Consider the following 24,141-nt stretch of genomic DNA (forward strand, 5'->3'; position numbering starts at 1 on the left):
CATGTATATAACATTAATAAATTATATAATTATATTTATATTTATTAATATATACATGTATGTAATATTAATAAGTTATATAATTATAATAATTATTATTTTAAATATAATAATATATAATAATAACTATATTTAATATGTAATATATATTATATTTATATAAAATATTAGTATAATTAATATTTGTATATATTATATAATTATATATTTATATATTTATATTTAATTATATATATAATATTTAATTGAATTAGTTACAAATTTATAATGATAATATTATTATCTAAATTTACTAATACATTTATACTAATATATTTACTAATACATTTATACTAATATATTTAATTAGTGAAAATTTCTTATATCTTATTTACAAAGAGCCAATAATTATCATTTACGATGTGGTTTATAATATATTTATTATATTCCATTCCGAAAGAGTCGACGAACCAAACATCAACTATAGTAATGATACACATTCCAGGTACTTGAACCAAACAAATATATTGGAATGAATGACCTCATTCCAAACCCAAGATATCCGATTCCGAATCCGAATCCGATTCCGACGTGCGAACCAAACGCCCCCTAGGTGAATCTAAACCTAAGTGATTGGACTATGAGCTATTGAACATCAAAAGCTGGCCCATCTACAAAGAACTGGGCCAGCTGAGCTGGACCGGAAAAAAAAAAAGGAAAAGTCCACCGTGAGAACACGTTCAAATCCGAAAACGTAATGCTGAGTCAGACTCGCTGAAATCTGAGTCTACTTTTTTCCGAAATCCCCAAATTCCCCATCCGTTCTTTTTTACTATTTTATTTCAATTTTTTTTTTTTTAGGTTTCTTAACTTCGTTTGTTTTTCAATCTGTTATACCCCTTTCTCTCTCTGATTTCGCTTGCAGAATTGGAGACCTAGTGGATTGCACCCGACTTTCTCTGGTAAACTGAATTCGATGTTACTGAATTTTTAATTATTCCATCAGTTGTTGGTTTAATTATTTGATTTAGTCCTTATTTTTGTCTGGAAATGGCGATTATTTTATGAAATGATGAATTTTCTTGATTAATCTGCTCTATGGTAATTAATGCCCATTTTATTAAGAGTAAGGGTAAAGTAATTAGTGTGTCAAATTTAGTGAATCTGTTCGTTAACTTTTACTTTTCCCTAGTGGAATGGGATCATGTGATTAACTTAGCTGATTGATTCCGTTTATCCAAATGCGTGATTGAATTGTTTTCGCTTATATCACTAGCATGCATTGTAGAAATGGCTATATTCTATTTTAGTTCTTTTTTTGTTTGTTGAGTAATTCTAGAATTCTTGTAAGTAGCAATATATAGTTTACAAATTTAGCAAGCTTGTGTGAAGATATATTCAGCTGAAAATTAATTATGTGATTCTTGCGCACTGTTATTCCATTTATGATCAGAAGAGTCAAAGAAAATTGAATTTTATTCGTTGTTGTACTGTTAAGCCAGTGTTTGAAGAAATTTGGTATGTGGGTTATTGTGTAAAACGTCAATATTTTATGTACTTTGATTGGTTATCCTGGTTTGGAGAAGGTCAAGGTTGATTTTTTTTTTTTCTGTGCAGACAAATGGATGGTCGAGGTGGTAATATGGCTGATGCGCTAGTAAGGAACTATAGGCTTGGGAAAACCCTTGGCCATGGTTCATTTGGGAAGGTCAAAATTGCTGAACATGTGCTTACTGGGTATAAAGTGGCTGTGAAAATTCTTAACCGTCGTAAAATGAAGAATCCAGACATGGAGGAAAAGGGTATTAAATACATGCTTGGATCAATCTTAGTGTTGCATGTTGTTGGTTTTGATTTTGGACTTTAGTTTGCGCATTTGTGTATTTCTGGGATATCTACAGTTTCTGCTGTGTTCTTGTGGCTATTTGAAATGTGGTTTGCGTGTTTTAAATGCATCTAATGTGCTGCAGTGAGAAGGGAAATTAAAATATGCAGACTATTTGTGCATCCACATATCATAAGACTTTATGAGGTGATAGAGACACCAGCGGATATTTATGTGGTGATGGAGTATGTGAAGTCTGGAGAGCTTTTTGACTATATTGTAGAGAAGGGCAGGTTACAGGAGGATGAAGCTCGTCATTTCTTTCAGCAGGTAGATTGCTTTTTCCCATCGCATGTAGCATTTTGGTTTTGCTGATTATTTGCCTGCTGGTTAACATCACTTTCGCTCTGGTTATTTTCTCCAAAATAGATTATTTCTGGTGTAGAGTATTGCCACAAAAACATGGTGGTCCACCGGGACCTTAAGCCTGAAAATCTACTGTTGGATTCTAGAGGAAATGTGAAAATAGCTGATTTTGGATTGAGCAATATAATGCGAGATGGCCATTTTCTCAAGACAAGTTGCGGTAGCCCAAACTATGCTGCTCCAGAGGTTTACAATGATCATAATTCTTGAGCTAAGATTTAATTTTTTTTTTTTTTTAAGGTTAGTTTCCTATCAGTGTCAGAGGTTGGAAACTCAATGCTGTCTGTTTATATACTTAACTGTAGGTTGTCTCTGGCAAACTTTATGCTGGTCCTGAGGTAGATGTTTGGAGTTGTGGTGTAATCTTGTATGCTCTTCTTTGTGGTACACTTCCTTTTGATGATGAAAATATTCCAAATCTTTTCAAGAAAATCAAGGTAAATACATTTAATTAGTTATGATCTTCATATTACATTTGATAATGTAAGTGGATAATTGACAATGCTGTCTTTTAGGGTGGGATATATACTCTTCCCAGTCATCTATCACCTGGAGCTAGGGATTTGATCCCAAGGATGCTGGTGGTTGACCCTATGAAGCGAATAACAATTCCTGAGATTCGTCAACACCACTGGTTCAAAGTTCATCTTCCTCGTTACTTAGCCGTTCCTTCACCTGATGCAAGGCAACATTTAAAAAAGGCATGCATGCTGCTCTATTTGTTAATTTAACTAGAGATGATATGAAGTAATTTTGCCCTGTTTGTGGAATGATAAAATTTTACCTTTATTTATGGTGTAAAGGTATTTGGAGTTTTCAGTCCTAAGATTTCTTTGAAGGAACGCCACCATCTTTATTGGTTTGTTAGAAAAGTTGAAGATTAACTTTTCATTGGTAAAGTAACAATATTGATGGGCTAGATAAATCTTTACTTATTTTTTAATAGTTTTGAACACATAGCATGCAATTGGATATGTTCAAGCTTTACCCTGTGAATAAGAAGTAGATATTACCAAGGGTTAGGTGTATCTACCTTATTTTTACATCAGCTGGAGTTATATTGTTTCATCCATGGTATTATTTTCAACAAGATAAGATGACATGTACTATTAGCGATCACATATCTGGATTACATTCCCATGCAAATAGAAAGAAGGGGTGAATGTTCATAGGGTACCATGCCCAAGCTACAGTTTGTCGTGTATTGTAGCAGCGTGCAAATTTGATATGCCTACAACTTTTGCTTATTTCCTTTTATTAGTTAGGTGTAAGATCCTAGTATCATTTACTTTCCTTTTGGATTTTATTTTTTTGGATAAAAAGGCTTTCTCCTTTAACTATATTTATATTAGAATTTAGACTGTTTAAACTCATTGCTTGAGCTTTCTATTATTTTTCTTATTAAATGATTATTGGCTGCCTCTGCTTTGATATCTTCTTATAGAATTTGTGCTCTCAAAACCTACATTTCAATAGTGATTTAGGTTTTGGCTAGACCATTCTGCATTTCTGCTGACATGAATTGGTAATAGGGCTGAAGAAGTGTGAACATGGTGGCTTTACAGGCAGTGGAACTGAATAGAGATTGAGCTACGACTAACGTCAGGAGTTTGTGAACTTGGTGAATTTTGAATCAGCAATTTGATTATTAGAGATACAAGGAATCAACCTAAGGAGCAATATTATATTAGATGGTAGTCTTGAAGAAAGACACTCCAGATACAATGCTTGGTTGATTGATGGGAAAACACTGTGCTTGTGTGGGAGTCTCTTTTATTAATGTTTATCCAGGTGCAGATGTTTTTGTTGATGGGGCATCTTTAAAAGTTCATGGGAAAAGTAGTGCTCTCAAATTATTATGCAAAAGAGCAACATAATTGTTGAAATATGAATACTAAAGGCTAATGCTTTTTGTTGACCTTTTAATAAAACTTTCATCATGCTTAATGCAAGCCTACTTTTGATGCTTGACAATCGTCAGAGATTAATGTACCTAGAAATAGCAAAAAGCATTAGTTTTGGGTGGAAGAACTGATGCTTGCGGTTTTTTGGGAGGAAGAAACTTAAGGATAACAGATTCCTGCTGTATATTATGAAGAAACAGATTTATTTTGTTTGGCAAGTTAAGAGATATTCATAGTTTTGGAGATTATTCTGAAGCATCAGTTCTGTGTGTTTACTATTGGAAATAGCAAAAAAAGATATGCATTGGAAGGCTTGTTAGGCTGAAGAACGAGTTCTCCTGTAACCAAGAGAGGACTTGGAACATCATGACCTCATAGGCTACTTTTAATGATTTATTGTTCATCATCTAGCAACGGAAGTTGTGAGTTATTTTAGAATTCTTGTTTCCTTTTCTGAGCTGGGTATGCTCCTCGCTTTATTTGCTATCCTATTTGGTTTAATTTCTTGGACGAGAAGAATGCTATCTCAGTTTACAAACCTATAGGTTTAGAATCTGTAATTGATGCCTTCGGCTTTCAAGTTCTTCATTTTGAATTACCAAATTGATATTGTTATTATTTTCATTTCTTTTTTTTAATGAGCTCTTTGTGTCAAACTTCAGATATTTTGCTAATTTAGCCCCTGATCTAGGTTTTTTGTTGGTTCTGCATGAACCTAGATTTCAATGTTAGATCAAATCCAGTTCCACTATTTTTTTGTTCTCCCATCTCTGTCAAAACTCAAAACTGGATTTGATTTTTCAAGTTCCTACTAACTTATCCTTTGACAATATGGCTACATTTGTTACTTGCTCTCACTTTTTTCTTTGTTTAGTCTTATGTTTTAACCATTTACAGCTTGATGAGGATATCATCCAGCAAGTTCTGAGGATGGGATTTGACAGGAGCCAGCTGCTTGAATCTCTTCAGAAAAGAATACAGAATGATGTAAACCTAATTTTACATTCACCTGCTATGATTTAATTTGTACATTTTGCTTGGGTGTGTAACTTGCAGTGGTTTCTTTTAGGCTACTGTTGCTTACTACCTGCTTTTTGACAACCGTTCTCCTGTTTCAAGTGGCTATCTGGGAGCTGAATTTCAGGAGTCAATGGTATGCTAATCTTGTCAAGTCATATCAGCCTGTTTATTTCTATTAATACATTTATAGTAAGTTGGATTACATCTCAACAGTAGTTAATTGTCTATGATGGGTTTTCCCCAGGAACATAAATTTGCTCTCCTGAAAATTGATTTTGGATATATTTAGGCTATTCCTTCCTAGCCTATATAGAGATGTAAAGATGTGCATTACTTGCAGAGGAGGTAGTAACATTATTTTTAAGGAAATACATATGATATTCGTTTATGTTCTTGACCTAAGAAGTATATATTCATTTCTTTTGTCAATTTAATTAGTGAGAATGATATTTCCTGGTATTTTATCAATGTTGTTGATCTGGTGTATCTACTTTATGTTTGAATTTGCATCTTTTGCTTTTAAATTTAAAGCTCTCCCCATCATTGATTTCTTCTTGTACAAAACTCCAGGAGGCTTGTTCGCCAGGAATTTTTCCTGAGCTTGATTTGCATTTGTCCATTGGGCATGGCTTTCCTCATATGGGTAGAGAGAAAAATTGGCTTGTTGGGCTTCAGGTAAAGGCTCTGGTGCTCTTGCTTAAGTCAGAAGTCATACCAAATTAATAAATATTCTGTCCAGATTACTTATTCGTTGTTTTGCTTCATCATATTCTTTTTCCAGCAAAGTTTTGATTTCTGCCTGTCTAATGCTAACCATTTAAATAATAATGATGTTATCACTTTCATCTATGGCTGTCTGGATATTTGCATGTACAATTTATTAGTTTTGCTGATATCTGTACAGACTGCAGCACAGCCAAGGGCTTTAATGACTCAGGTTCTTGGAGCTCTTCAAGAACTGAAGGTTAGATGGAAAAAAATTGGGCACTATAACATGAAGTGTCTCTGGAATCATGCTTTTTGGGACAATGAAAGTCTGGCTACCAATCACATCAATGACCACGTTTACCATGCTAATGAAGCCAATGCAAATACTTTACAGCCCCAAGCTATTCTGAAGTTTGAGATGCAGGCATTAGATCTCTCCCTATTAATTTCTTTCTGTTATTTATTTACTTGCCTGAAGAGCTCTCCTTATGCGTTACAAGTAACCAAGATGGAAGTTCTGTGTCCTTGATACTACATTCATTTAGTGATGGAAGATGAAGTGAACTTTGTGAATTACATAATCCACATGTTATCATGGTCAAATGATGCTCAAACTGCTTTTCTCTTCCAACTTGTGTTTCCTTTGCGGTGGAAAACCCCAGTAGAGGAAGAAGAATTTTCCAACATGTTATTTAGTTCCTATCATGCAATGAAATATCATACTCCTTCCTTAACCCTCCCCCCCCTAAAAAACTTCAAAAGTTTGAGGGTTAACATCCATGGCCTACCGCTAATTTCAAAAGCCTGTACTCTTCCCTCTTGTTTTTATCTGAAAAAGTACTATGACCTTCCTTGCTATTTACATTTTTCGAAGTATGTTTTGAGCTATCATTGAGAATTGAAATATTGAACTGTTGCTATTAAGCATGAAATGAGAAAATGCCAAAAGAGTGAAAATTTTTCACCAAGAGATACCCCACAACAGCCAACTACTTTGCCAAAGAGTAAGGAATCAGTTTGTCCCCATCTCCTTTTATATGTGGCTTGTGGATTTAGAACAGGAATTGGGTGGAACGTTTATGGAGGTAATATAATAGAAAGGTGTGGATTTGCAAGAATGAGATCTTGTTAGTGGGCTGTTATAAGGGAAGTTGTGTCAGCTGGTTGCTTTAGTGGAAAAAGTTGGTGGATAATGGGTACCGAAGAGGATGCTTGGTAGATGGGACAATGGGTTATGGCAAAGAAGCTTAGATGGGGTGATTAGTTGAAAGGATGGCAGGTGGTGCAAGAGGTTGATTGGAGGTTGTAGGCAATTGGTGGGGTAACAATGTTGGGTCTTTGTCATTTTTTGTGGTTACTTTTCCGGAAATGGTCTTGGGTTAAATTTCTGAAGGTTGACTGGAAACAAGTTTAATGAGCGTTAGGAAGGTATAGGGGAATCTATAGAGCTTCTGAAATCCAGGGAGGAGGTATTAGGCTGCTACAAACTGTGGAAGAGATCATGTATATTTGCCCAAAATGAATGAATAAAGTTCTCTTACAGATAGAGTTTGTGTAGAGCTAAACCTGTATCCTTTTTAAGCCTCTCACTCATCAAAAGAATGAATACTCTGGCACTTTCCTAAAAGCTCGCTTTATTAGAATGCCTATTTACCAAGTTTCATCTACTATTATACTTTTTTGACTCTTTTATTTAGAACTATTTAAGATTTGTGATACAGTTTCAAATTTTCAAGAATAGTGGGCTGTTTTCTTTTGTTTGAATTTAACTATTCTACATTCACATAGACAGATTAAAGGGGGCAGTGTTAGTTTTCTGCTTTTCCTTTCTTCTTGGCCTGCAACTTTTGCTTTGCAATTTTCGAATTTATTGTCACAACTGCAGTCCATATTTTGAGTAATTCATTTTCATTCTTAATCATACTGCAAGCTTCAGTTTGAAATGCATGTTTTAAAGATACCCGTTTGGGGCTCTTCATTTTGAAATAGAGTACCCGTGCCCATGGGACTCCTGTACCCGAGTCTAAGTAACATAGATATGGTCAAAATTATCTCTTGCAACATCTTGTTGGCATGACAATGTTTTCATCATGCTGATCAAGCATACAAGCAATGCTAAGCAGCCTCCTCAATATCCCACCTTTCACCTGTGCGTTGAAAGTTGCTGGAGGACATTTTATGGTTTTAGTTGTTTGCAGATGGTTCTTATTCCCATTCCCTGCCAATCCAAGGATTAATGCTTTCAATGCAACCTAGTTGCATCAAATTTTGCACTAATCTTGATTATTCCTAATATGTAGTGTAACGTAGAATATTTGGTTTTTTGTGGAAGACCATTATATTAGAAGCAATTGGTGCTAGTTGTATTGCATTGAATTGGGCAAACTTTTGCATGTGACATCTGGTCCCCATTCTAAGTTGGAATGCTTTTGAGTTAAATTATAATGTCTAGCTAACTTCCCCTTGAATTAAAAGTACAAGATAGAAAGCTTTGCATAATATTTTCGTATCTTCAGTCTGCTGATCTGGACCTGCATGGAAATTTTGACAGCTTTATAAAGTTCGTGATGAGAAGTATCTACTTGATCTTCAGAGAGTGAGCGGGCCGCAGATACTCTTCTTGGAGTTTTGTGCCATTTTTGTTGTGCTGCTCGAGGCCTCGTAGTATGTTTGAAGAAGAGACAGCGGCCTAAACTTCTTGCAGTATTTATGCCTTGGCTGTGTCTCTTAAATGTTCTGTACATTTGTAGTGTTCTCTTTTCATGCACATTGCTCATCTTTTGTTTATAGTTGGGCTTCTTTGGAGCTGCTTATGACCCTGCTTGGACAAGAGAATTCACTGTAGTGGCTCCAAGTTGTAATTTAAGATAAGTTTCAGTTTTTTGTTGCATGTTTGTACTGGAAATGAACAATTTCTTTGTTCTTGACTTTTATCATAACCACCTTGACTTTCTTTAAGAGCTGTGATCTATGAGAAATGAAAGCATACGCTGACTTTCTGTGAGATGTGCCACTTTAGAAACTTCTCCTAGTAATTAAAATTGAGGGAGTTCACTGTAGTTGAATATAACAGTGTCAATGGGAGAAGGCCTGTGTATGGATCTTCTTATTACAAGTGCAAAAAAATCGGGAGATAAAGTAATGCTTAATGAAAATATTGAGTTGTTAGCCTAACATAGCAGGTAGTTCTGGATGTATTCTTGATTTAATGATCTTGAAAAGGTTTGATAATAGGAAAATTATTTGTCATCTGATACACAGACTACAAATACGTCAAGCCAAAGCAAACAACAAACAAGGTTAGCCTTAGCCTGCGCGAAGTAAGCAACATAAATACATGAATATGCAAAGACTTTTTCTGTAAGAACTTGATCAAGCGAAAGAAGATTAGGTCTGCTGAAATAATACTCTGCAATCAACAGTCTACGTGACCAAGAAAATTGGCAAAACCATCAGTAAACAGCCTTTAGAAGAACTCAGAAAGCAGTACAAATAAAATGATGGCAGCGATCTCGCTTGCGATGACCATCCCCCCTCCATCGGTAAACTGTCAGATTCTTCAATTAGCTCCTTTTTACCTTGCTTGAAAATTTTCAACAAACATGGGAGAAGCAACCACTACTCCAGAATCTTCAGTCATGTCAATCAGCATGACCCCTTCATCGCTTGGCCCTTCCAAGCTAGTTGGTTCTGGATTTTTCTTTTCGGGATGATCAGGAATTGAAGATGCCTCCTGAAGTTGTAAAGCATACTCCAAGTTCCACAAGACATCCCCCATTGAAGGCCTGTCAACTCCATATTCTGACAAACATTTCTCTGCAGCTTCAACATATTTTCTTAGTGAGTCAAGACTTATTGTGCTGGCAATAGAAGGATCAATGATCTTCTCGAGCGAGCCCTTCCTATGTTGTTGCATTGCCCACTCGGCCAAATTGACCTGCTCCCTTGGCAATGCAGGATCAAGAGCAGGTCTTGCACATATTACCTCGAAGAGGACCACACCAAAGGAGTAGACATCCGATTTTTCAGTAAGCTGTTGCCTTCTGAAGTACTCAGGATCAAGATAGCCAAAACTGCCTTTTACTGCTGTGCTAACGTGCGTTTGTTCCAATGAAGGTCCAGCTTTGGACAGGCCAAAATCAGAAACTTTCGCGACAAAAGTTTCATCCAGTAGAATGTTTGTGGTTTTAACATCACGGTGAATTATTCCTTGTGCTGCACCTGTGTGAAGATAATGCAATCCGCGAGCTGCACCGATGCAGATCTCAAGGCGTTGCCTCCATGATAATGGTGGCAAATTTGAGCCATAAATGTGGTCGCGAAGTGGACCATTGGCCATGTACTCATAAACCAGGATCATCTCTGATTGTTCATCACAGTATCCAATCAAGGACACAAGATGGCGATGTCTGAGCTTGGAAAGCATTTGAATTTCAGTTTGAAATTCATTTATGCCTTGAGACGAGGATGGATTGCCTCTTTTTATGGCGAGTTTGGTTCCATCTGCCAACACCCCAAGGTAGACTTTCCCAAAACCTCCAACTCCAATTACTGCTTTTTCATCAAAATTCTTTGTTGCTTCCCTTATCTCATTAAAATTAAAGCACCTTCCCAGACCGAGTCCTGGTGAGACAATACTTGAGAAATTACTACTTTTGGTCTTACTTGACAAGAAACTACAGTAACTTGCATTGAGAGGGAGCCATGATGCGAAGGTATTTTGCTTTCTCCAACCCTTGGGTCTTCTTTGTAGCCTAATGATACTCATTACAAGCAACGCTAGAGCTATTATCCCCATTGCTAAACCAATCGCAGCAGCAATTTTCATTTTATTGCGTCCTGAACTTGGATTACCAGGTGAAGAAAACAACCCATCTAAGCTTCCAGCTATGTTGCTAAGCTTCATGATCTCCAAGCCATTGAGGATAGCATTAGGGGAACTTGATTGAGCATTTAAAGTAGGACCAACCTGAACGACTATGGTACCATTTGAAATTGCTGATGCATTGATTACAAAATCTTTGTAATATGGGACGGCAAGGTCTGAATTAATGGTTGAAAGATCAAGACTTGATACACCTATCATTCCATTCACATACACATTGAAGTAGAGCTCATTTAGAGCCTTGCTCACAATGTCACAAAAGTGCATTCTGATCAGGTAAGAAAAACTTGGATCAACATTCATGTCCCATGTCAGGTTGAAGTTTGAGTCAGGTACACCCGAATCTGCCATCTGATCTGCCGTTGCATAGACCCAATTTGGAGCAATCAAAGGGGTGGCACCACCGTCTGGATACTTTATCGTGTCAGGACTTACAGATACACTTTTAGCACCTTGGGGGAATTCCATCAATAAGCTATCAGGCTGCCATGTCCTCCACAATGTGTCATTTTTGGGAGTCACAATTGGCCCCCCAACGTTCAGCCTATAAGACACTTCAAGTGCATACTTAGACAACCCGTTGAAATCGCCAACAGGAGAAATTGAGGAAGCTGAATCAGAAATGAGGTTGTCTGGTACTGAAACAAGCTCAATAGCATTGATGAATGCAAAAGAATTCTTCATTGGTGAGAATCTGAGCGTGAATGCATCAGAGGAAACATTGATGAGATACTCTTTGAATACCAATTTATTACTGTCCTTGACGGAGAAGTCATGCAGGAGAACAGCACTGTCAGTGCTAACAGAAAATGTAGCACTACTTAGATTATAAGAAGGGTGTGGTAGAGGGTAAAAGTACAGACGTACCCAGTGGCGGCCTGGACGAAAGATGATAAATCTGTACATCGATTCATGGTGGAAAATCCTTGCAGTAAGATACAAAGGAAGCGATGAAGAAGGTAAAAAGGAAGCAACATTGTTGGGAAAAGACTTAACGGAAGCTAGAATATTTTCATCAGTGGATAAATACGAGGCAGACTGAGGATCAGACTTGAAAGTTCTGCCATCATCAAGGAAAGTGCTTGAAGGTGATCCACAATTGATGAGATAATTATCAGCAGGAGTAAATGAGGAAGAAGAGGCGATAGTGTCTGCCATTGCCAAATAGAAACTTCTGTTCAAGGCAAAAAGAAGACAAATGAAATTGGTAGCCGCCAAGGAGAGAGGGCCATAAGCTCTTGATTTTCCATAACTTGCTGCAAGTAGTCCTCCCATTGCTTTTGCCGCCGGAGGCAATGAGTGTGCCAAGCAGATGGTGGTGATTAAGGTGATAGTTTTTGGTGGATTAGGCTACGTATGGTGATGGAACAAAGATGCTTTTCAAATTTCAAGGAGAAAAAAGAAATGAGAAGAATTAAGTGTTTGTGAAAATGAGACTAAAGTAATTATCTTTTTTTGTGGGGTAGGACATGGAGAAGGCATTGGTACATAGGAGAATTGACCAAAAAGAAACATTAACAAGAAGTTGCTGGCTGGATACATGTAATGGGAAGGACGTGCATTCATGTACATATTTTTTTAAGAGTGAGTTCATGACAAACAGATATGATGAGGACTGTTTCTCTGGGGAGAAATGAGACTATTTGTGTTGATGATTGAGGACATCAAAGCAATCACTGAGCTGTGTTTTAGGCGCCAGTTTACACTTTCAATAATTTATTTCCCCTTTTAACAAATTTAGTGCAGTAACTAACTAATAGTCTAAACCGCGTATCCAGCTGGGAACTTGGATGGATGATTGATTTTGTGGTTGACTTTCACAGAGGATTTGCTTCATCCTAGAATTTTAGTTTGTGCAATTAGTGAGGCATTAAAAGTGATTGTTAGGCAGCCAAGTTCCTAATGGCTAATTAGACAGAAGAATGGCCTTTATCAACCCCTAATGAAAATTTTTAATGCCAATTTAATATAATTCACTAAACTGACCATTTAATCATGCCAGACAGGGTTATCAGCTTATTAACTGCAACAAAGATTCTTATTTCTTAGAGTCTATTATTTTAATGAGGTCAGAAAGCAAAGAAAACAATTTGGAATGTTGCCGTGAACTGGTTAGGTTGTTGAAATTTGATATGCACACAGAACAGCTTAATGCTGGCCGGAAAAGAAGACCAAAGATTCTACTGCACGAATTTGGTAACACAGCACAAAGAACGGCTGCTGGTGAACCCCAACAAAAAAATTTGACAAGAAAATGGAAAAGCTGTCTAGAAGACAAATGGCAAAAACTAATATGCATACAAAGTCAGCTCAAACGCTAGTTGTGCTGTTAAGATAGCTACCAAAAACAAATCACAAAAACATATCTTACATTTCACTATAAGAATTAGAAAGCCTAACTACAATTCTCCTCTTTTCCTTTTCCATTTCTTAAATCCCATCCCTCATCTGCCAAATTAAAAATAAAAAGAAAACTAGGCAAAAGTACAATACAACTTATTAGAGCATCAGCATTCCACTTTCTCCTCTTTTATGACACTTCCACTCACAATGGATTATACTCTATAAGGTGTAATAGCATGAGTCCATAATTAAATCAAACATTTATTTTAATAATGCATAATTCATATCCCATAAATAAATAAAGTAATTTTGTTATTTTTAAATAAAGTATTAACTTTCATTAGATTTTTTACCTTTTGAATTTTTTATTTTCTAAAAATAATATTATTAATTTCTAAGTTTGAACAATATATCTTTTTCTATCTTTCAAAAATAATATATTGTTATTTTTTGAAACATAATTATGCAGAACATTAAACAAATATGTGATACCTCAAATGTGAAGATATCATAATAATCCATACTTAATTAATAATTCTTTATGTAATTAGTTGAACTCCATAACATAATATTACATAATTTAAATCAAATAAAATACAAATAATAACATTGCAAAAAATGAACGTTGAAACCTTCAAGATTGCTGGGCAAAATTTTGTCAGGCTGCTAAATTTTGACCCTGGCTGGCCCACCCATTACACACATCATCAGAATGATACGTATAATAGACCCATATTTTGTCAGGCATTGCACTCCTTATTATACTCCGTTGGAGATGCTCTTAGTTCGAGTTACATTTGATGACGCAGAAACAATGACACTGTAATAATTTTGTGTATGAGCCATGAAAATCTCCATCAAATAGCATTTGTCCCAGAAATAACTATAGTATTAACAACTTGGCCGAACCCCGAAAACAAATGTGTTAGGAAGCTTCTCTCCCATGAACTGCACCTGAACGCTTGAGGCTCAGCTTGCAATATCTCTCCTCCCTCCACAAACATTGCTCAGCATCCCAATACCAATCACACGTTAGCTTGCAATCAGCTTGCTCCTTTGTTCATTTTTTCTTTTTAATGAATATAGCAATTAGCCCCCTCCCTACTTCAACTGTTGTCTTTAAGGCAGGAGATTTAACAGGTGAATAACAGAGTTCTGCGTATTGATTTAATGTCTATCCCTTCTCATTTTTCTTCTCTCTCATTTTATCTAGAGATGGAAAAATCAAATACAAGAACCTTCTGTTTTAATTCTTTTTTTTTTTTTGGGGTTTGGTTAGGGAAGCGATTAGTATGTTGCCATCATTCTAAAAAAAGAAGAAACAAAAGGCAAGAAAAGGGAAAGAAGAATTAAAAAAAAAAAACGGGGGGGGGGGGGGTTATTACAATGAACTATAAGTGGAGTTGACCTTTTTGAGGAGAAAAACTATAGGTCAACCAAAGAATAGACTATAGATTCCCGTTTTCCCTAATTCAGGAAGATCCATAATTTCTATACAAGGATCAAAGTATTCCACGCTGCCTCAAAACATTCATTTACCAATGGAATTTTGTAACCATAGGCACTGTTATTACGCTCATTGAAGTCGACATCTCTCATCCTCTGACCTCATATAGATAAGTCCTCTTCGCAATCTCTGCAGCAAAATCAGGAAGATGATTAAATCAGCAAGTACCTTTGGAGCAGGTTGGTCTTTTGTCACGGGTCAATACTCGATTAAGTATGATAGTAGAGTCCAGCCCTACATATAAAATTACCCGTGGCTTCTTTAAGAGCAAGTGCCATTTAGCCATCCAAATATTTTGCTTAGTTTATTTACCGTAGAGGTAAAAAACCTACATCAATTTTGGTCTAACATTTGAAACTCGTTAGCATTTCCATACCTGACATCAACTCTTTGAGAAACAACCAAATCCTGTGCTAGCTCATTCCACACATAAAATGTCAATTTGAAGCACAAACCACTAAAATGCCATACGGGTAATTTACTCACTGTACAACCAAAACTTCATTAACCAAGTGCAATTGTGAATGATAAACCACAAAAAAACAACCGTAATATCTTACTTGATGTTTTGCTCGTTCACATCAATCTTAGAATAAGTTGCCTTGCTAAACAATTAGATCATAGGGTACATAATGTCTCATCTCTTGAAAAAAACATCTTTACTCCCTATTTATTTCATACATTGGCTTTTGAAATGACATGAGAAAGTCTTGTTTAACCAATACTGCGAGAAGAATTATAAATAAACATAAAGTCAACAAACTCTAAGCCATCCAAACTGTTAGTATTCAACCATTCACAGATGCAGCAAAGGAATGAACAGAAACTATTTTTAGGGGGGATTATGGGTTAGACCAACGTGCCAAATGAGAGCAACTAAGAAATGCAACAAAAGGGAACTTCTAATAGTTAATTAAGTAAAAGACAGATACCTCTTTTGTATCTCTCGTGCGCAGAAGCTCTAACCTTTCTGGTGGCCTCTGATTATTTAGTGTAGCAAGCTGCAGCGAAACCCAGAAATCAATTAACATAAAAGTGCATACAGTCTTTACCAACTAGATTCTGAGCTAATGGGCATACCCAAAAACTGAAACGCTCTGGATCTCGTGTTGAGGGCATCATCCCTTCTGCTTTAAAAAGTTCTGCAAGCCGTATTCTATCTGCGTATGTACAATTATTGTCAGGATCAGCCAAAATAAAAGAATAGAGCAGAGTATAGAGCAACTAGGAGTACAAAAATATCCTTCAGTCCTCTCACTAGAAAGCAGAAAGGCTGAGCTGAATACTTTGACAATTTTGAGAATCCTTTTCAAGATTATGCAAATATGGTGAACAATCTTCATTTACATTTGCAGAAATGTTGCTTAAATACGACATGCAAATTTGTACTGTTTAGACATATAGCTGTATTCAACATCACTTCCAGAAGTCTGGCAATTGTAATCTAAACATCTTATAGCAATTCCACATCCAGGAACATGTTGATCCATTGATTAACCAATACGATGGAGAAAGTAAGGAGGCCGATTATGCAATCTCTTCATTGGCAACTTACCTCCTTGCGCAGCTTCTTGTGCTCTTCTTATCCATTGTCTAGCATGTGCTGCTGCTTTGTTTATCATTTCCTGTAACTGTAGCCTTGGAGAAATTAATCCTGATGTACCACAAATATTAAATACTAAGACATCCATTAAAAGCATACGTGCCAGATAGAAAAATAGGTAGGCCATGTACATATATCAAGCGTTATTCTAATTATTTTGATACTTTTACATGCACATGGATGTGAGACAGACGGGGCAAACAAACATGAAGCATTATTGACATAGCAATACCCAATAAAAAGGAGGGCCAGTAGGCAGCAGGATAGAGAGGAAGGAAAGGGGATAGTTTCATCTTGGAACAATCCCATGGAAATAGTCAAAGCATTTAGTAAAGCAGTGCCAAAGGTTAAAGCATGTTTATTCTTCAACAGCTTGAAAAAGATTCAGATATGGTGTAAAGGCAGACCCAGATGGCTCAATTTCACAGATAAGTGTTAATAGCATATTACACCTCTAATGTGTGCCTGGTAACTATCTAAATCTTAGGCATCTAACTAATCGGTTCAGTTTCTATGCCAATTAAAATCAATCTTCACAAGAAGTATTGGCATAATTAATTCACTTCACTTCAAGAAAAAGAACGAAAGTGGCACTCAATATGCCAGACCGATGTTACAAGGCAACAGTAGGCTTACATCATCCCTCTCAACTGTTCCTTCTGGTGGGTATATATCTTGAACCCATTCAACTTCTGCAACACGGTACCTTCACAAATGAACAACAGAGTAAGGACAAAGCTAGTTAATAGACAAAATAAAGCAACAGAAAGCCAGAAATCTCAAATAACCATCATTCAGAATTGTTTCTTTTACTAAAACTAACCCATCCTGATCCCAGTTTTGAATGATGCGACATCTTCGGCGACTTTCAACCTACGTTAAGTTTCTACAGATTAGATGATTGGAGTACAAGTCTATAAAGAGAAAGTGCATTTGGAAAACAAAGTGGAAGATGAAGACAGATGTAAGCCTCACACGAAGATATACTATAGCAAACTACTAAAGTTAGGGAGCACTCAAGCAGTTTTTCTCTCGCTTTTCTATTAGGAGACCAGCTCAGCATTGTAATCACAATCATGTCTACAACTTACAGAGAAAAAAATTTAATGGATCATCATCAAGTTTTTTCAAAATAACTAGATTTCAAGGAAAAGATAAGAGCATATTATAGTTCAGAGAGAACATCTTTCTTAATAAATCTTAATCCTGGCTTTCCTAGAGCATTAGGAAGACAGCCATGATTGGAGACAATTCCAGTTTCAATTGGATAGGCATCAATTTTCTGAGGCATTTGTCCAGTCACTAGATATAAGTAAAATTTAGAAACTTCTTCATTTTTCTCCACTTTCCTAGATCTTAAGCAACCTATTTCTCTGTGTTGAAGTTTTTCAGATTCTAGGAAGTACTCAGAATACCTACTTCAGGGCATCGACAGCACATGTTAAGATCCTAGCTCAAGGGCCTTGTCAAATAAACAGCCTAATCATTTTAAGGCAAAACCACCTCTTATCAAGTGTAAATCAATTCCAAGTATCTCTAGTATCAGGATGTAAGTGTAGAAAACTGAGCATTTCAGGTTTAGCCTAGCAAAAAGGTATGAACAACTAAATAAGCATGGACAAAGAACTCAGATATGTTACGGAAACTTAAAAGTGCTTCACCTCCAGGAAAAATCTTCCATCTGGAAGTGGCTCACAACTGCATCCACAAAAGCAGAGAGTTGAAACTAAAACTAAAAATCTTAATAAATGTACAAAAGAAAATGTGATATATAAACATGAATAAATAACCTACTCTGTAATCTCCACTTCACAACCATAATCAGCTATGGAACCTGTTGTAGAATCAATGATCACCTACAATATTGATAAAGAAGCCAAAACAATACTTATGTGGGAGCTAGGACCCAACAAAAACAAAAGAAGTCAAAAAAGGGAGTGGTAACAAATCCTACCATTCCCATTCGGCGATTTCCTTCCATAATTCTCCTCACCTGTTTAAGACACAAGTAAAAGGGCATTTGAATATGTTCCATTAATATAGAGTTAGTTTTGACAAATAAATCCCACAAAATCCAGCTCACCATTAGTCTGTAACGAGGTTCAAATATATTCAGTTGAAACTTCTGACAAGGCAAAATAACATCCATGACAAAAAGAGGTAACAAATCTACACCAGGGTTTGTTAAACTCTCATGCTCAGACCTCCTTTCAGCATATTCTTCTGGAAAGTTCTTTTGAATAATATTGTTCAATGTCACACTGCAAACAAAAGTACAAACACATTTGTTACCACTTTTCCTACAAATAGATCATATGCATCTGGAACTACTATAAAAGCAAGGGAGAAAGGAAAGCATTTTAATGAATTTATTAAACATAAAAGAAGAAGAAGAAGATTTTTGTTTTGGGTCAAAATGGGCAAACAGAAAACTAGCACAAAAATACAAGAACATCGAAGAAAGCTTGAGATCCATCCCTGCTCTCAACCAATAATTGAATTGGCGGTCCCCTCAAACCCAGTACTCAATAGTAGTCAATTTAGCTCTGTTACAAGCAACAGGACACCCAGAAAGACATGTTTCAGAACTTCCATGAAGCAAACAAGAATTTGAATCCGCAACATTATGATGTAACCCATTTTTTCTATGTTAACTGTCTATCCTTTTATCTTTACAGGATTCTCTCTGAGGGAAAAAAGAAAAATAATTGCACAGGACAATCTACATAAAAAATTTACTAAGGGGACAAATTATCTTTCCAACCAACTGCAGCAGAATGAAGAAAGATTTTGCCTGTAAATGCAAAGAAAGGTATACAAATCAGATTTCATCCTCACCTAGTAGCACAGGTTCTGGGACTAATGAACAGGACTGTTCTGCAGAGCGGACATCTGTTACCTAAAATTTCCACCAGCAATTAAAGAAACAAGTTGAAGGAAAATACTTGAGAAATGAGTAAATAAGCAGTAAATCAGACAGAATAGGGGAGATACAGGTTTGTGTTTATGACATGAAAACCTACTCCGGTCCATCGATTGGAACAGGCATGAGCAGCAAAAAGAATGTCCGCAAGGAGTTGTGACAGGTTCATAGAACAACTTCAAACAAAGAGTGCAATCAAAGTCGTCAGTTCGCAATGGTTTTCCAAGGTCTCTCCTCCCAGTTGTACTAGCTGTTGATCTCTCCAGGTTTAGAAGAGGATTGCTGCAATTTACATGAATGAAATTTACAGTAGTTTAGTAAAATATTTAAACCCTAAAAAGGTGGATGGTTAACGAAGTTGCCGAAAAAAAAAAAAAAATCTATCTACTTGATTATTAGTTCACATTACCTTAAAGGATCTAGCTGAAGACCTGAATAGACAACATCCCGGGCAAGGTCATACTTTTCCAACTGCCAATTCATGTAAAGTACGAATTAGTTTTTCAACTTTCCTAACCACCAAAATAGACTGACAAACCAAATAAACAACACAAGGGCACATTGCAGGAGCTAATGCCACTACCTGCAAGCTCATCTCACAGGTGAAAATGAAAACTAGTTCTCAGTCATGCTAAAATAGATCCAACTCAAATGCATACCAAAATGAGTGCGTTTGCCTTCAAAATGTATGATGTAACTGAATTAGCTCGCAGGCTCATCAACTTCTCAGCATCCTTCAGTGCAAGCTGCAGATCATGGTGAAACAAGAAAAAGAAGAATTAGCCATCAAAAGCGGGTGATTCCAACTAAACAGAGTGAACAACCTATACCCCAGCATGAGTTGTAGGATCCAACCCACTTAATGGTCTATATTCTGAAACTGATGGAGGTCTGTTTTTCAGGAATTCACTGAATCTGGTAATAAAATTCAACAAAGAATTAGTGCAATGTAAGAGAGTAATAGTTGGGTCCACTACCAGGATAATAGTGACCAATTAAGAAGCCAACTCAAAGCAATTATTGGCACCAAAAAATTCAGAATATGCAAAACTTGCACAATGTTTTACTTGATGTAGGCAGTACATCTGTTGCTAAGAACAATAGGGTCAGCAGGTTTTATGTTGTTAGCCCTTGAATAATGATTGATTGCCTGTAAAAGGAAACTTATTCATCAAAAAAGATGACAACATAAACACAACACTAAGCTCTTTGTATAAATTATGTGTTTCAATTCGACAGAACTCAAGTAAGCTACTTCATGGTCAAACACTGCGGCCCAGCACTGGAAGAATTACACCTGTATAATGGATCTACTTTCTCATGCAAGAAGTGACAAAGAGAATTGGCAGCAGCAAATTTAATAATAAGAGGAAATATATGCATTGCATCCACATTTGTACAAGTATTTTGACATAAAGACAACATAAATTTAGGCCTGCATGCAACCTAAATTTATGTTAAAGCAATTTTACTAGAATTGAATGACTTTATTCAAACCTACTCTAGTCTATGGTGTAGGGTAAGTTGCCATTTTACAACAAAGCAGTATAAACATTTGGAACTCTACATACACCAGATGTACAAATGATAGCTCATAGATGTATTATATTATAAGCAGCACTAATACAGTAAATTTGGTCCTGAATAACCACAGTACAGATACCATGCATTGCTTGCAACTCCTAACCTCCAAAAGCCATAACATACTACTCGAACAAAAATGTCATCTTCAAATTAGTTAAGAAAAGGAAAAATCTGGATTTCCTGAAACTAGTCCAGACAGCACCAAAATTCTAAGTCACATCCCAGTACAAAGAATCACCATACCACCAAAATTCTATTCCAGTTGCAAGAAAACATACTGAAGTGGCCTTTTAAACACATCAACTTGTGGCCTGCTATTCACTATCATCATAAGACCTCTGTATTAACAGACATCATGACCAATATTATTGTTCCAAAGAATCTTTTCTCCTCTGAATGGATGGATACACAGCATAAGATTCTCACAGGTACAAAGCCAAAAAAGTAGGAACTCTAAGAAGAAGGGACATATCTTAAGTAGCTCCCACCATATATCCTTTAGTAAAGATGATACTCCTCCTTCCCGCAATATTGGTCTCTTTCAGGGACTAATATGTTTTTTTCAAAGTGCACCTGAATGTATGAAGTTTCCTTGGTTGACCAATTTTACCTTGTTTCATAGTGGTTAACAGTACTATCTTCATGGAAATTAGTAATGACAAGCAAACAAGGGCAGACATGCTTTGCTATGTTTCCAAAGGCCAACAAGAACACATGCATACCAACCATAAATGTTTTGGAACTAATAAACAGTTGAACAAGAATTATGCGGACAGCAAAGATGAAGTAAACTCACAATTGAATGCAAGATCAAAAGGAGGAATAGAAGGGGAAGATTTCTTTCCAAATTTACTATGTCACATATTTCGGACAACTGGGACAGAAAATTACAAATAAGGCTCTCAACATAGAATATTTTCTAAGGATTTAAAAAATCATATTAGGGGAAAAATGCACCAAACATCTTCTTGAGAAACAATGAGAAGAGAATGACAGACAATATGTCTGCAGATGATCCTAGCAAAAGTCATGCAATCTTGCCAATATCCCAAAAGACCTACTCATAGACAAGCTATCACCATCTATGATCCCAAAATTCCTAAAAGGACAGCCATTGACACATACCAGTATGCTGACAACAAAACTACTGCTGAGAAAGCAAAGGTAAGCAAATAGAGGCTACGAATCATCAAAAGCATTGCGTAATCTAGTTCATTAAACTACCTGAAAACAAATCCTTATACTTTTGAAAACATCCAAAGCCTAAACCTTCTCTACTACCAACTAATTCAGACCACTTACATAAACCACCCCCGTTTACAACTGTTCAAGGCTAATTTTGTCACATAAAAAGTTACTGATCTCAAGAGTCTAAATTCAATAAATTAAGCTCTTTCTGTTACCCTGCAGCTTGCCTATGTTATCCTCCGCACAAATACATACACCAAATAGACATCCATATATGCAAATTAGTATTACACGCAAAAGTATTACATTCAATTCCACAAACTGCTCACCAATAAAGAAAAAAGAGAACCAAGAAGCAGTATCACTCAAATTAAAAAGACGCACACTTGAATTGAAGATTTCTAATTCAGATTTCCCAAACGATTGTTTAAAGGGATGAAAATCCCGCAAAAAAATAAAATAAAATAATTCACCTCATCGAGTCGATTCTCTCGGAAGGCTTTGTTCCCCATCTGCACTAAATCATAGAGATGGCTATGCCTCCCCGACGACATCAACCTTTCTCCTTCATTATCCTACCAAAATACACGCATTCCACAAAATTCACTAAAAAATTTCACATTTTATCCAAAAACATTCACCTACATATCAAATTTCCACAGAAATAACTCCGAAATTCATCCGCATTATTCATAAACTCGATAACCAAATCACCAAAAAAAAAAGTAAAACTAAAAAATTCGAAAAAAAAAATCCTCACCCAGGGATAGTCTTCGACGTCATCGAGGCCTTCCAAACTCAATCCACAAGTTGAGGGAGCAGCATCCGCGGGAGATTCGCTCAACATTTCTAGTGAGAGAAGATTATAGAGAGAGAAGCTCTTTTTCTTATTTTGGGAAGGTTTTATCAACTTCTTCGGAGTTTTCTTCTTCTGCTACTGCTCTATTGAAGTAGAGTTGATCGATAGGGAATGATGCTGGGAACGGCGTCGTATAGAATCCAAAAAGGGTGAATTGAATCGTGTTCTTCCCTGTGTCCTTCATTACATTCATGGACCGTATTCGTTTACGTGGTCTCCTCTTTTATCACGACTTTCTCTCTCTGCACCAACGGTTGTCTACGCTTTTTCCCTCTCTCCCTCAATAGAGAATGTATTTAGCGTTTTCTGATTGGCGCTTTCGGTATTTTCAGAGCTTTCGTTCTCAAAAGACTCCAACATTTCTGCGAGTTTCGGGCTTTTATGGACCAGGAGTGATGTTCAGGTGAGGTAAAGTGTAGTTTTGGTATTGTGGAGAGTGCTATTGTGATGAGAACACGTGGGAGAGTCCCAAGGGATGGGTAAATCAATGCCCTTAACTTAGAGTTTTGCGAGGGGCAGTGTGATGCAACAGAAATCTACAGTTGTGACCGGTGACAATGGAGCAATGACGATATAAGCATTTGATGATTTGACTGATTCCTTTGTAAATAACAAATTTTCTTTTGTTTTATTTTTGTATCTCATTGCCTAAAAGAACATGCTAAATTAATAATACTACATACGCATTGCCAAAAAAAAAATGTATGTAAGCTTAATCTCATGAGATTTTGCAAGAGTTAGTTCATTTAGATTTGCCTAATCACAAGTATAAGAGTCAAAAGTAGTAACCTTTTAACATGATAAGGTTCACCCTGATAAGGTTCACCCCACTTTAACGTGCAAGTTAGTCAACCAGGGATAGCATAAAAAGATTAACGAAAGGGCTTGAACTTGTAACTAGTTGTACAGGAGTTCACCCACAAAAAACGGTTAAAATCACAAGATTTCTAAGATAGACATGAGAGTTAGTATTAGAAGTGGCAAAATGGATATATGGTTGATGAATGGTTTTAGTTAAATGGATAATGGATCAAATTGATCAAATCCAATTAAAACTATTTAATAAATGGATCTAAATAGATGTCATTTAAATTGATAGTGTAAACCATGATCCATCCATTTATCCATTTACTCTCCCAAATCCTAAATTTAAGATCCAAATTTTTTTTCCAAAAAACACAGATCCCAAAAGTTCTATCTTTAAATCACCTAAAACGTTTTGGTAATAACAAATGCTTGTACTACTATTCTATTTCAGTTCTTCATAAAATTAGTTTAGTTCCAAGAAAATTTAGCTGCTGTGGTCAATTTAACCTTTTATCATTACTTTAAGTATCATTTTGTAAAGTAATGAACAATTAAGAATTTGGCTACATTTTTATAACTT

The 24,141-nt window shown here is 36.1% G+C and overlaps 2 protein-coding genes and 1 long non-coding RNA gene across 5 annotated transcripts; 1 reads left to right on the top strand and 2 right to left on the bottom strand.

Moving 5' to 3' along the window:
• Positions 1-800: 800 nt before the first annotated feature.
• On the top strand, positions 801-8,820 carry LOC113740255 (SNF1-related protein kinase catalytic subunit alpha KIN10-like). Of its 2 annotated transcripts, XM_027267809.2 has the most exons (11): positions 801-941; positions 1,597-1,781; positions 1,950-2,134; positions 2,234-2,416; positions 2,536-2,667; positions 2,746-2,931; positions 5,032-5,121; positions 5,204-5,287; positions 5,725-5,829; positions 6,059-6,286; positions 8,414-8,820. In XM_027267809.2, exons 2-11 carry the CDS (start codon positions 1,601-1,603, stop codon positions 8,525-8,527), a joined length of 1,488 nt encoding a protein of 495 aa, XP_027123610.1. In that variant the 5' UTR covers positions 801-941; positions 1,597-1,600; the 3' UTR covers positions 8,528-8,820. The 2 variants fall into 2 exon arrangements, 1 of the variants encoding a protein (XP_027123610.1); XR_011813209.1 differs by lacking the exons at positions 6,059-6,286; positions 8,414-8,820 and adding an exon at positions 5,399-5,499.
• A 541-nt stretch (positions 8,821-9,361) lies between these two features.
• LOC113740254 (probable receptor-like protein kinase At5g61350) lies at positions 9,362-22,929 on the bottom strand. Its single transcript, XM_072044986.1, has 18 exons — positions 22,656-22,929; positions 22,369-22,470; positions 20,191-20,273; positions 19,954-20,038; positions 19,783-19,869; positions 19,533-19,594; positions 19,224-19,405; positions 19,039-19,099; positions 18,284-18,461; positions 18,155-18,193; positions 17,995-18,056; positions 17,862-17,898; positions 17,024-17,073; positions 16,837-16,906; positions 16,153-16,228; positions 15,678-15,757; positions 15,530-15,598; positions 9,362-12,097 (listed from the first exon to the last, which is right to left on the bottom strand). Exons 1-18 carry the CDS (start codon positions 22,740-22,742, stop codon positions 9,437-9,439), a joined length of 4,071 nt encoding a protein of 1,356 aa, XP_071901087.1. The 5' UTR covers positions 22,743-22,929; the 3' UTR covers positions 9,362-9,436.
• LOC140005370 (uncharacterized) lies at positions 14,552-15,114 on the bottom strand. Of its 2 annotated transcripts, none has more exons than XR_011813211.1 (2): positions 14,974-15,114; positions 14,552-14,726 (listed from the first exon to the last, which is right to left on the bottom strand). It is a non-coding gene; the product is annotated as an uncharacterized lncRNA (long non-coding RNA). The 2 variants fall into 2 exon arrangements; XR_011813210.1 differs by having other exon boundaries at positions 14,625-14,726; positions 14,848-14,989.
• Positions 22,930-24,141: the final 1,212 nt, after the last annotated feature.

Source organism: Coffea arabica, chromosome 4c (genome assembly GCF_036785885.1).
Source record: "Coffea arabica cultivar ET-39 chromosome 4c, Coffea Arabica ET-39 HiFi, whole genome shotgun sequence".
Taxonomy (NCBI): Eukaryota; Viridiplantae; Streptophyta; class Magnoliopsida; order Gentianales; family Rubiaceae; genus Coffea; species Coffea arabica.

Coding starts and splice junctions, on each gene's coding strand:
- LOC113740255 (XM_027267809.2), top strand. CDS start 1,601: ATGGATGGTCGAGGTGGTAATATGGCTGATGCGCTAGTAAGGAACTAT. Junction 2,417..2,535: donor CAAACTATGCTGCTCCAGAG/GTTTACAATGAT, acceptor ACTTAACTGTAG/GTTGTCTCTGGCAAACTTTA. Junction 5,122..5,203: donor AGAAAAGAATACAGAATGAT/GTAAACCTAATT, acceptor GGTTTCTTTTAG/GCTACTGTTGCTTACTACCT.
- LOC113740254 (XM_072044986.1), bottom strand. CDS start 22,742: ATGTTGAGCGAATCTCCCGCGGATGCTGCTCCCTCAACTTGTGGATTG. Junction 19,595..19,782: donor AGGCAAACGCACTCATTTTG/GTATGCATTTGA, acceptor ATGAATTGGCAG/TTGGAAAAGTATGACCTTGC. Junction 19,406..19,532: donor CTTCAGCTAGATCCTTTAAG/GTAATGTGAACT, acceptor TGTAAATTGCAG/CAATCCTCTTCTAAACCTGG.